The sequence below is a fragment of the Patella vulgata genome, chromosome 5 (genome assembly GCF_932274485.2).
Source record: "Patella vulgata chromosome 5, xgPatVulg1.2, whole genome shotgun sequence".
NCBI classification, from domain to species: domain Eukaryota; kingdom Metazoa; phylum Mollusca; class Gastropoda; family Patellidae; genus Patella; species Patella vulgata.
The window spans coordinates 65,719,581-65,732,702 of record NC_065883.2 but is presented as its reverse complement, the minus strand read 5'-3'; the positions used below and the strand labels follow the sequence as shown (position 1 = coordinate 65,732,702).

At 34.9% G+C, this 13,122-nt stretch overlaps 1 protein-coding gene across 4 annotated transcripts in view; it reads right to left on the bottom strand.

Annotated features, from left to right (window-relative positions):
- Positions 1–1,026: 1,026 nt before the first annotated feature.
- The window catches only part of LOC126820427 (TNF receptor-associated factor 3), a 74,729-nt gene continuing 62,633 nt past the window's right edge, over positions 1,027–13,122 (bottom strand). For all 4 annotated transcript variants that reach the window (XM_050548398.1, XM_050548399.2, XM_050548396.2 and 1 more), the window contains 2 exons: positions 9,062–9,260; positions 1,027–7,831 (listed from right to left, as the gene is read on the bottom strand). In XM_050548398.1, the coding sequence (XP_050404355.1) occupies positions 7,254–7,831; positions 9,062–9,260 (777 nt within the window). In that variant the 3' untranslated portion in view covers positions 1,027–7,253. The remainder of the gene's footprint in view (positions 7,832–9,061; positions 9,261–13,122) is intronic.

Genomic DNA, 13,122 nt, shown 5'->3' with positions numbered 1-13,122 from the left:
AATAACACTTAAAAATCAAATATCCCCTACTTTTTTTGAATAGTATATATGCTATATCAAGGATGTGGACACTCTGGATGCCACAATTTTGATTTGGTTTTGACGAAACTGGAAATACATATTTATAACCCAAAGATCTCAGTCCATTGAGATACTTCGCACATTTCAGACCATAACTTCCTGGATTATGCCCCTGGCCTGATTGTAAGAATAATGTTTGTTTTTTTTTGGCGTGTTCTCTACCCATCTCTTGCAAAATGTGGGCGTATCTTGCCTGGCAACTGCTGGTTCTTTTAAAAAAGAAAGTACTCTCGGTGTAAATTTAAAGCAAAACCTGAATTTCAGTATGTTACTCTGTTCCTGACTATTCCAACAGTTCTAGCAATTGTTGACCCATCTGATTGGATAATTCCATTTTTTCGACCAATCACAGCCAATTTCTTGTGAATTATTTAGTTAAATTGGAATTTTCCAAATTTTTAAATTTGTAAGACTGCCTGTGCACAATTTCACTGACATTTCCATTGGATAATTTAAGTAGACAACAGCACATATTTGACAACATGGCAGTCTGTCTAAACTATATCTGTTTGTGATAGACACAGTATGGTCAAGGTTACAACTCGAGGGAGAGAGAAATGGGGTTTATCGTCCACTCAACACAAACTAGGTCATTTCAGGACTAACATATGGTTTAATTTTATTTCAAATTAATTTGCTTGTGCGTAGGGGTCTTTAGCAGTAGGAGGAAACCTGAGGACCTGGAGAAAACCCACAAGATTGGACAGGCGACCCTACTCCTCGTCACGTACAACCGGGGATTTGAAACCACGCCTGTTGACTCAATGACAGGTCTTATGATACAGCGCACACGTGCTAACCAGTCGGCCATCCAACCCCACATGCTAACCATTCGGCCATCCAACCCCCTACAACTCGAGGGAAGATGCACATGGATGATGACAATCAACTGGTAATTGGCCTGGCGGATTGCTGGGTATAAGTACAAAGGATGTCAACAAAATATATAAAATGTAAACTTTATTAATAGCAAAAGCTTGTAATAGAGATCACAATTTCAAACACAAAGCAAATATAGATAGTCCTCACTTGACAGTGTAAAATCAGAAATAATCTATATATCTTCATTAGCTCAGTCGGTGCAGAAAAATAGGATATTAAACCCTCTTTTGTTCATTTTATTTCTCTATTGAATAAATATATCTATGTATCAAAAGAAAAGTTAAATTCATTGTGCCGATATGCCACAAGATATGCCATAAATAGGATCGTGACGCCACGATGTATAAAGCAGCCTACTTTGGTGCAAACAACTCTATTCATAAAATATGAATTTCCTACACTGTGGGGTTTTACATTCGCTTTCATGCTGGGTGATATTGCACACTGTCCTCATAAATTTTGATTTGAAATTCAATTTTTTCAAAAATATCTCTTTTTTGGGTGATTTTAACCTTATTTTGAAAACCTGGACAGTTTCATTAAATTCTATGTAGATCTCTGTACACGCAATATATCAATTGGTATATTTATGTAAATGATAACAAATCTATACAATAAGATCAAGATTCTTTACCATATTCGGGAGCCATGGTGGCCAAGTGAGTAAGTCAGGTTTTTAAGGTTCTTGGAAAAGGGTGGGGGGGGAGATATTGATAGAGTTCAACCTCTCATGACCAAATTTAAATAAATCCAATAAACACTGCAGCTCCCATCAGGGTTTGTCCTCTCATGAACATAATACTTCTCACCAATTCTGAAAATGATCTGTTAATCTGTTAAAGATAGGTTGCCAGGCAACGAAACATACGCCCACAGCAGCTAAATCGTCCGGGCAGTCAACAAGAGTTGTCGCATATTTTTACTTTTTTCGGTAATGAAACATTTATAATACACTAAAATCTGATTAAGAGCAACAACTCAGAAAACCATTAGAATTTGTTTGGTTTTTATAAAGTTCTGCCCCATGCTAACATTATGTATACAAAAATTTTAATACTGTATCAGGGATTTAGCTGTTCCAAGTCATAAAAATTCATTGAAAATAAACATACTTGTTCGCCTCAAGATCTTAAACTCTGTGTATCAATCTGAAGTCAATCGGATATTAACTTTGGCCTCTAGAGCGTCCACAAGATTTTTCAAAGTGATCAAGGGCCATAACTTTGGCAGTAATTATCAGAAATCTTTGAAAATCAATAGGATTCTTCGCCTCGTGACCTCAAACACTGTGTATAAATTTAAAGTCAATGAGATTAACTTTAGCCTGTAGAGCATCCACAAGGTTTTTTGAAGTGATCAAGGGCCATAACTCTGGCAGTAATTATCGGAAATCGCTGAAAATCAATAGGCTTCTTCGTCTCATGACCTTAAACACTGTGTATAAATTTAAAGTCAATCGGATATTAACTTTGGCCTCTAGAGCGTCCACAAGATTTTTTGAAGTGATCAAGGGCCATAACTCTGGCAGTAATTATCGGAAATCGCTGAAAATCAATAGGCTTCTTCGTCGGATATTAACTTTGGCCTCTAGAGCGTCCACAAGATTTTTTGAAGTGATCAAGGGCCATAACTCTGGCAGTAATTATCGGAAATCGCTGAAAATCAATAGGCTTCTTCGTCTTATGACCTTAAACACTGCGTATAAATTTAAAGTCAATCGGATATTAACTTTGGCCTCTAGAGCGTCCACAAGATTTTTTGAAGTGATCAAGGGCCATAACTCTGGCAGTAATTATCGGAAATCGCTGAAAATCAATAGGCTTCTTCGTCTCATGACATTAAACACTGTGTATCAATTTAAAGTCAATTGGATATTAACTTTGGCCTCTAGAGTGTCCACAAGATTTTTTGAAGTGATCAAGAGCCATAACTCTGGCAGTAATTATCGGAAATTGCTGAAAATCAATAGGCTTCTTCGTCTCATGACCTTAAACACTATGTATAAATTTAAAGTTAATCGGATATTAACTTTGGCCTCTAGAGCATCCACAAGATTTTTTGAAGTGATCAAGGGCCATAACTCTGGCAGTAATTATCGGAAATTGCTGAAAATCAATAGGTTTCTTCATCTAATGACCTTAAACACTGTATATAAATGTAAAGTGAATCGGATATTAACTTTAGCCTCTAGAGCTTGTGGACGCCGGACGGACCGACGACAATATACGACCACATTTCAATGTGGGCGTATAAAAACTGTAGCGTCTATCTCATTCACAAAGGTTTTAGGTGAGGGGGCATAATTTTACAAAATTATTTATATCACAATGATAACACAAAGATATATTCGAAAAATCTAAATTGTAGTCAATTAAAGATGCATTATGTAAGAGCAAAATCTGCCGACTGCAGGTCTTTCTTTTGGCTTCAAATGTTATATATCAAAAAAATTAATATTTAGACATTTATTAACAGAAAAAGCAACTTGCCATCTTCAGATGGCCGAGATTTACGGTAAACATCTATGACATTTAAAAATTTAATAACATGGACATCGGGGCAGTCTCGCTTGTCGGGTACCATTGCCACGATAATGAATGATAAACGATAAACGGTATGTCTTTAAACAGTCATTTCATTTTTCATTATCTATTTTTGAACTACTATAGCATTATATTAACATCCAGCTGTTTTTTTTTATCTAAATCTTTAAGTGGACAACGTCTAAATTTACCCTCATCACTCGCAAAGCAACTATATGTTTTAAAATCTGGAGAAGCTCTACCCAAGCAATATGACATGACTACCTGTATAAGTAAGTGGTTTCATGCCTTGATGTAAGCACATTGCCACCAGATTAGATTTAAATAAATGATCTGTTGTTATTGCCCACAAATATTCTCGATCACCGTAGTGAAATTTTGCGGAGATTAATAAAACTTATATTAGCCCTTTAATAATAAACAAATGCAAACATAATTATTTATCATTATACAATAGTAGGCAGTAAAAAAAAGCATACACTTATTAACAAAAAATTTATGGGGTGCAATTACTGGTTTTATTCCTAATATGACAGATAATCATGTTACGGTTAACATATCTTTAAATAAGTAATATGATAGATATTCATGTTATAGTTTAACATGTCTATAATTAACTAATATAGTTTTACATACCTCTAATACCTCTAGATAATCATGTTACGGTTAACATATCTTTAAATAAGTAATATGATAGATATTCATGTTGTAGTTTAACATGTCTTTAATTAACTATTATAGTTTTACATACCTCTAATTATGTAATAGTTAACATATCTTTATCTAATATAACATATAATCGTATGATAATTGTGACAAATTGCTCCATACCTCGTATCATATTAAGATTATATTGTATACATATAAAGTATTTATTTAAATTCATAGAACCAATTTGAACCCCACATGTGTGAACTCATTGAATCCCATACGTAATTGATCTAGGATATAAGATATACATGTACTGTCCACTACATATATACACATATTTAATTACATACGTATTAATTACCACATGTAGTGAAAATGTTCTTGATTAAATAGAATTTGCACAGTTAACTATACAAGGGTATATAAGACCCTGTGCTTTCTGAAGAGAAGAGACGCAGAAAGAAGGCACAGACAAGAGACAAGCAGGGAGGAGAAGAGAGGGGTAGAGACTATATTAATGTACTGTATCGATGTTTGATTTATGTTCCTGTGTATGTACATTTCTGTTCTTGATATAAATAAATCATAAATTTACGAAACTGATATCTGTTATCACTAAGATAGTGGTAGATAATTTACATATCTTTAATTAATAAGACAAATAAACATGTAATAGTTAACATATCTTTAATTAATATGGCATCTCAACAAATTAGTTAATGCACAGTAAATAAAAATAAAATTTCCTGCAAATATGGAAAGTTCTACAGAAAATTTACAATAATAGTGGCCACTGATGATGACAAAAGACTATATAACATAAATATATACCTCAGCTATATACATGTACTTGTTAAGAGCTTGCAAATATTGTGCCCGAGGCCTTCAATCTTTTAATTATATCTTACAAATGACAATAATTCAATACATACAATGTACACTTACAGCACGTCGGGTGACATAATGACCTCCCTATTGATGTACATTAGTCTTTTTATATTCTATAAATGAATAAGCTCAAGTGTTGACATCAAAACATATACTATACAAGATTGTCATATACAATAATGGATTAAAGGAGCTAAATCTCTAACTCAACATTTTACATAATATTCGAAATTAAAAACACAAATTGGAATTCAACATTGATCAATTTCAATTCATATTGAAGTTGTTATGTTGGCTTGAAAATATGGGATCCTAATATCCAATATTTAAAACACAATGAACATTTTAAAATATGGAGCCAAACACCCTTTAAATACTTAACTAATTATATATCTTCTATCCAGATTAATATTAACCATGACAAATTAAATACTATCTAAAACTGACTGGTCATTATGCCTGGTCATATTTTTATCACATTACAATCACATTTGGGTAAGGAGTTACAGAGTTTATGCAAATAAGCATTTCTATAACAGCTGCTCTTAAAGGAGCTAAATCGCTAATATTTGGGAACTAGAAATTGACACAAATGGGTCGCAACGCATATAATAATGTAATACGAATGTACATAAACTGATTTGCAGTCAATCGTTTCTGTTTTTACTGTAGTTTCTAATCAATTATGTTCGGCGAAATACGCCAGGAATCTCAATCGAATGACAATCTCTAGCGTCTGGTTATTCCAGTCTACACCAAAGGTATTTATTGCGTGCATGCTCTCCAGATAAGAATATGGCATAACCGTTCGACATGACTTGTGGAATATGTCTAGACTCGTTCTTCAAGTCCCTTGTTACAAATGGTGCTAAAAAGCATTATGGTACACGATTCGTGTACCAATGGTAAAATGTTTATTTTGTCTCAAATATTGGATATCAGAAGCCCATCTTTTACCGGTAAGATCACAACATCAATGTCGATTTAAATTGACATAGTTTTCTTTGTCGAAGACTTTGGATGTTATTGAGTTAGAGACTTAGCTCCTTTAAGCTGACCTTCAGTTTATGTTACAAGTGACAACTAGTCAAATTTTAATAGCTGATTTTCTATAGTTATTTCAAATTACAGAGTTGGTCTACTGAAATTTAGTGAAAGAGTTGAAGGTCAAAAATGGTTTGTTGGTCGATCTCAATCACTTTCTATCATAACAATATTAATCATTTCTGTTAAGAATTTATATTTCTAAATCTGGCATATTGTAAATTTTATCTTTGCATCACTAATAAAGGAACTTTGGATAATTTGAAGAGAAGACTTGTTTTCTCCCAAAAAGTTTTCTAAAATATGCATTTTCCACAAATAAATGTGCATAACATTTGAGCCAGATGGTAAAAGGATGTTTCACTGTCTAACAGAATGGAGATCTAAAGCCCCTAAACCACGACAAGGTCATACCATTTTTATTAGGGGAAAGCAAGAAAAAATATAGAACTGGAAAATATGTCAAGAAATGAGTATGACCAAAATATGGCATTTAGAATTTTTTTAGATGCTCAGATTAACAAACCAAGAGATTGATTTTATTTTTTTTATTTAGTTGACCACCTTTGTTATCATTGATTCTCATGCTGAACTTTCACAGAATAAAAACACAGGTTGCCCGGCAATGAAATATACACTCACAATCACCTTTTGTCTTCTGAACAAGCTATAATTATTTCTAAAGGATCGAAAGTGCGAAAGCATAGCTTCGTTTAGGAATGTTTAAATGAATTATGGACGGTTGGCAACAGACAGCACATGTGTAAATCTACTGCTTTACATGTGAGTGATGTGAGTGAAGGATATTGCAATCATTTTTTCTGAAGGGTATGCTCTGTGTACAGTTTAAAAGTAGGTGTCTAATTAACCCCTAGTGTTCCTTAGACCACCCATAACTGTAGCGCCTCAAAGAACTAGAATATGGTCTTAAAACATGCAGAACTATTCAAATATCTTGGACAGTTTCAGGGGTCTAAGCAACTGTAGTATTGCATCGTTTTCGGGCTGTCTTGAGGTATAATGCATGTACCATGCACTAAAGGGTTAATAGAAGCAGTTCTAAACAATGAAAAAAGTGGTCATAAACCCTTGGTTGCATTCTGGGATGAGGCTTCACTTGGAAGCCTTTTGTAATAAACAGAACATCGTTCAACTCTGTTTGAATTAAAAATTATCCAAACCATTTAAGTCTACATTACAGCGGATAAATAAAGTATCATCCTTTATATATTGGTTTGAGTTGCTTTCCAAAACAGTATGGCTGACAAACAGTGGACAACCTGAGGCCACGTTCATCTCAGAAACAGGTCGTCTAAAACTTGTACTTGTAGCATCCGGGTGAAAATGGTCACTAAGATGGCGTTTACCTGGGCCTTGATCCATGATGTATAATGTGACCTTTTGTTGGAATGGCCACGGTAACAAGGCATCGAATTCTCCGCCCATGACCACAAAGAACAAGGAAACATGAGTATTTCGGCCCATACCATCTCCGTTCAGATACGTCCTAACGCACATCTTGTATCCATATTTACTGGTGTAAAATGGTTGAGAATATAACGACAGCGTTCTTCCATTAACAGCATCTTGTTTTCTTCGCATGTAGTCTTTGATCTTCCAGATGATTACACCATTGTAACTTGCCGTTTCTAATATTTGAAATCGCAGATCCATTTCAGCTATTCTCACATCATGGTTGCCAAGCTGACGATCATGAGTGGCCAGCTGATTGGTAAACGCATCTGAAAATAATAAGAGGAAAAAATTATCCACACACAAAAAAATACCTTCTGCATAAAGTTTGGTCGTCTGATCAATACCTATTAAGGTTAAAAAGTAGCTATATTATTATCCATCCTTTTGAGCCCTGATACGGCTTTACATCTACAGGGGTCTCAGAATAGCCCTGATACAGTTTTACACCGACAGGGGTTTCACACTAGTCCTGATACTACTTTATATCTACAGAGATCTCACACTAGCCCCGAAACAGCTTTATATTAACAGGGTTTCACACTAGCCCTGATACTGCTTTTTATCTACCATTATCTCACACTAGCCCTGAATCCCCTTTATATCTACAGGGGCCTCACACTAGTCCTGATACTACTTTGTATCTACAGATGTCTCATACTAGCCCTGATACTCCTTTATATCTACAGGGGTCTCACACTGACCCTTAAACTCCTTTATATCTACAGGGGTCTCACACTAATCCTGATACTACTTTATATCTACAGGGGTCTCACATTGACCCTTATACATGTACAACTTTATATCTACAGGGCTTCACACTAGCCCTGATACTACCTTATATCTACAGGGATCTCACACTAGCCCTGAAGCAGATTTAGTACTAGCCCTGATACTACCTTATATCTAAAGGGATCTCACACTAGCCCTGAAGCAGATTTAGTTTAACAGGGTATCACACTAGCCCTGATAATGCTTTATATCTACATCAATTACTGATTCTTCTTGAATTTATCTCATAGATAAATTGCATAATCTATGAAACAATGGGGGTGCTCAATTGTTAGTCCGGAATGTTCCGAATTGACAGAATTACAATTGAGTGGGGCAGAATTCAGGCCTGTCACAGCTCTGTTAGTCCCGACAAAGGAGGTAGTGCTAGTAGAATCGTGACATAATCAAACACAACGAATATGTTTCAGCGGTCATGGTTAGTCAAGATACCTTATGCATTCAATGCATTGGATGTTGCGTGAAGTCCCCCTTTTCACACAATTGTCACTATTTGGGGATTGAGAGAATTTAATTCTGTAATGTTCAATCAGTATCCTCTATATGACCAAGGGCTTTATTAGCAATCTGATTAGAATATAAATACCTTGAAAAAATTGAATACATTTAGTTGATTACAAAATATTGTTAATTATATCGCCAAATGACATAACAAAGCTACTTTCTTATTAAACTGCAAGATTTATCCCCCCTTCATTGGAACTCACCCGCCATATCATTCAGTGTGCCATAACGTGTTATGGTGGCACCTCCGTCCATATTTCGGAATTGTTCTGTTAAAGTGGCAACTCTATCTTTGATATCAACAATATCCCTTGCTTGTTGTTCAAGAACCGTTTTACGAGGCAGATCAGCCATTTTCCTCTCCATTGTTATAACTTTTTCTGTTAATCCAACTATTTTAAGCTATTAAAAATATACATCAGTTACGTTAATTAGTTGTATAGTTTATTATAATTTGGTTCTGTAAATATGAAATGAAATAAAATGAGGTTTAACTTCCTACCTACTGTTCTGTTCTGCTCCTATAATGGGCTAACGAAGCTGGGCATATGCCATACAGAGGGAAATTTTGCCCAGGCAGCGGCACTATGGCCTACTCTTATATCGAATTCTAACTGCCAAGGGATCTTTTTTGTGCACGGCAATGTATACACAGAGCCTCGTTTTTCGTCCCATCCAAACGACTAGACTGCTGTCCTTGTCATGCCCTCCGTCCTGCTCCACTGACAAGGGGAAACCACTTTGGAGAATACAATACACCAATATTTAACATTTATTCAACAAATTCAAGTACTGTATAGACTTGGAATTTTATATCATGCAGAAATATGAAAAATAAAATTCTTTTTAAAAATAAAGTACAAAAAAAACACAATTGCCTATTGTTTTGTTTAAATACATCTAGAGCGGTCAACAAGGGTTGTCACATATTTATTCTTTTGTAGGTAATGGGGGAGTATTTATGAGACAATTTCATACAGATTATAATTTTCGTCATTTGAGGGTTCACAAGGTTCTACAAACTGAAACAAGGGCCGCCTTAACTTTGACAAGCGGTTGCCATGCAAGATACGCCCACATTTTTCAAGAGATGGACAGAGAACAAGCTCAAAAAAAGAAGTGATTTTTTCGTACAATCAAGGGCCATAATTCAGGAAGTTACAATCCGATATGTATGAATATTGAAAGGAACCAAGATCTTTGGGTTATAAACATGTATTTCAAGTTACATCAAAATCGAATCAAAATTGTGTCCACTCTCTAGAGGGTCCAAAACCTTGATATACAATATATTTACAATATTTGCGTACGAGGGCAGCCATTTTGTCCGGCAGTTTTGGTCCGATTTGTACGAAATTCGGACTCAACCATCATAAGGGTTTGACAGGGATATATTCAAACGTTTTTTAAAATCGGATAAAAATTGTGACATCTAGAGGGATCACATCCTAAAAACGCGACTTTTCGTACAATCAAGGGCCATAATTCAGAAAGTTATGATCCAAAATGTGCATATATCAAAAGGAACCAAGATCTTTGGGTTATAAATATGTATTTCAAGTTTCATCAAAATCGGATCAAAATTGTGACCTCTATAGAGTCCACAACCATATTTTTACGCCATTTTGTCTGTCAATATTGGGCCAATTTTCACGAAATTCGAACTCAGTCGTCCTTATGGTGTAACGGTGACATAATAATACGTTTTTTTAAATCGGATAAAAATTATGACCTTTAGGGTCCACAAGCTAAAAACGCGATTCTTCGTAAAATCAGGGACCATAATTCAGGAAGTTAAGGTCCGATATGCGCGAATATCGAAAGGAATCGAGAACTTTCGGTTATAAAATTACATTTCAAGTTTCAACAAAATCGGATAAAAATTGTGATCTCTATAGGGTCCACAACCTTGATATACCATATTTTTACGCTATTTGAGAACGAACGGCGGCCATTTTGTCTGTACATTTTGGGCCGATTTTCATGAAATTCGACCTCAGCTGTTTTTAGGGTGTAACGGTGATATAATAATACGTTTTTTTAAATCGGATAAAAATTATGACCTCTATTGGTTCCACAAGCTAAAAACGTGATTTTTCGTACAATCAGGGACAATAATTCTGGAAGTTACGGTCCGATATGCGCGAATATCAAAATGAACCGAGATCTTTGGGTTATAAACTTACATATCAAGTTTCAACAAAATTGGATAAAAATTGTGACCTCTATAGGGTCCACAACCTTGATATACCACATTTTTACGCTATTTGAGAACTTACGGCGGCCATTTTGTCTGTCAATTTTGGGCCGATTTTCACGAAATTCGACCTCAGTCGTCCTTAGGGTGTAACGGTGATATAATAAAACGTTTTTTTAAATCAGATAAAAATTATGACCTCTATAGGGTCCACAAGCTAAAAACGCGATTTTTCGTACAATCAGGGGCCATAATTCAGGAAGTTACAGTCCGATATGCGCGAATATCGAAAGGAACCGAGATTTTTGGGTTATAAACTTACATTTCAAGTTTCACCAAAATCGGATAAAAATTGTGACCTCTATAGGGTCCACAAGCTAAAAACGTGATTTTTCGTACAAACAGGGGACTTAATCCATGAAGTTTCGATCCGATACATGCCAATATCGAAAGCAGCCGAGATCTTTTGGGGATAAACCTATATTTCAAGTTTCGTATTGTGGACGGACAGGGGCGACGACAATATACGTCCACATGAAAATACGGTCAACACGATTGCTACGACATAACCACATTATATAACCAGACCTGACAAGATAACCACGACTAAAACCATTATTCCAGTCGTAGCACGAATTGTGATAGTGGAAACCTAACATTACAGAAATTATGAAATTTCGTTTTACTAATTTAAATAATGCATATAAATTTCATTTTGTCATTCAAGCGTTCACAGGGTTGACCAAAGTAAAACTAGAGCCATAACTCTAGACATAATTAACGTAAATTGCTGAAATTCAATAGGAATCTTCATTTCATAAAACTAATTGATGCATATAAATTGCATACAGATCGGAGGATAACTTTTGTTTTTTGAGAGTTCACAAGGTACAACAAAGTGAAACAAGGGCCATAACTCTTAGACATAATTAACGGAAATAGCTGAAATTCAATAGTCTTCTTCGTTTCACTAATATAAGTGATGCATATAAATTTCAGCTAAATAAATAGGCTTCTTCATCTCACTAATTTAAACAACATATATCAATTTCAAAAAACAATATCAGATGACGGATGGATGGGGGGGGGGGCGACGACGGCAATATATAACACATTTCCGTGTGGGCGTATAAAATCAGCTTATAGTAAAGGTTGCTCATTATTATAATAACATTTAGTATCATAGGCTAGACAAATTGTCCAATACAGCAGACCATTTAGTGGAAATCAAAATATCAATAGGCTTCTTCCCACAGAATAACCCCAAAATTTTATAAAAATTTTTTATAATTTGTTACAGTTTCCCAAACATGTTTACATTTAAATGACAAGAGCCATAACTTTGTGAATAATTAATGACCACAATTCAGAGTGGCCAAACAAATCCACCACGAGGCGTATAAAAACAGATCCAACAAAGTTGGAAAAAGTATCTTAAAAAAATCAGACATTTGGAGCTGTAAGGCATTTACAAGGAATTTTGGACCGAATAGGTGAAAGAAATTTACAAGTCAATCAAAATTAGACTTTTATCATCATATTTAAAGGAGCTAAATAGCTATTCCTTGGCACCTAGGAATGGACTCAAATAGGTTGCAACGCATATAATGATGTAATACATTATACTAATTAATTGTAATTTCTAATGCACTTAAATTAAAGGAGCTAAATTGCTATTCTTTGGCACCTAGAAATGGGTCATGAATGATGCATATAATAATGTATTGTGAATGTATATAAACTGATGTTTTTACTGTAATTTCTAATCAGTTATGTTCGGCAAATGGCAGTCTTTGGTGTCTGGTTATTCCAGTCTACACTGGTAGTCTTACCTTGTGGGATATGTTTAGCCTCATTCACCGTGTGCCAATTTTAAAATTTTCATTGTGTCTTAAAAATTGGATACCAGAAGACCATCTTTTCACGGTAAGATAACAACATCAATGTTGATATAAATTTACCAATAAGTCATGTTTGCAATGTCGAAGACTGTGGATGATCCGGAGTTAAAGACTTGTCTACTTTATGTTTTATTGGCAATGCCAACAATAGCATGTGCTTTTGCAG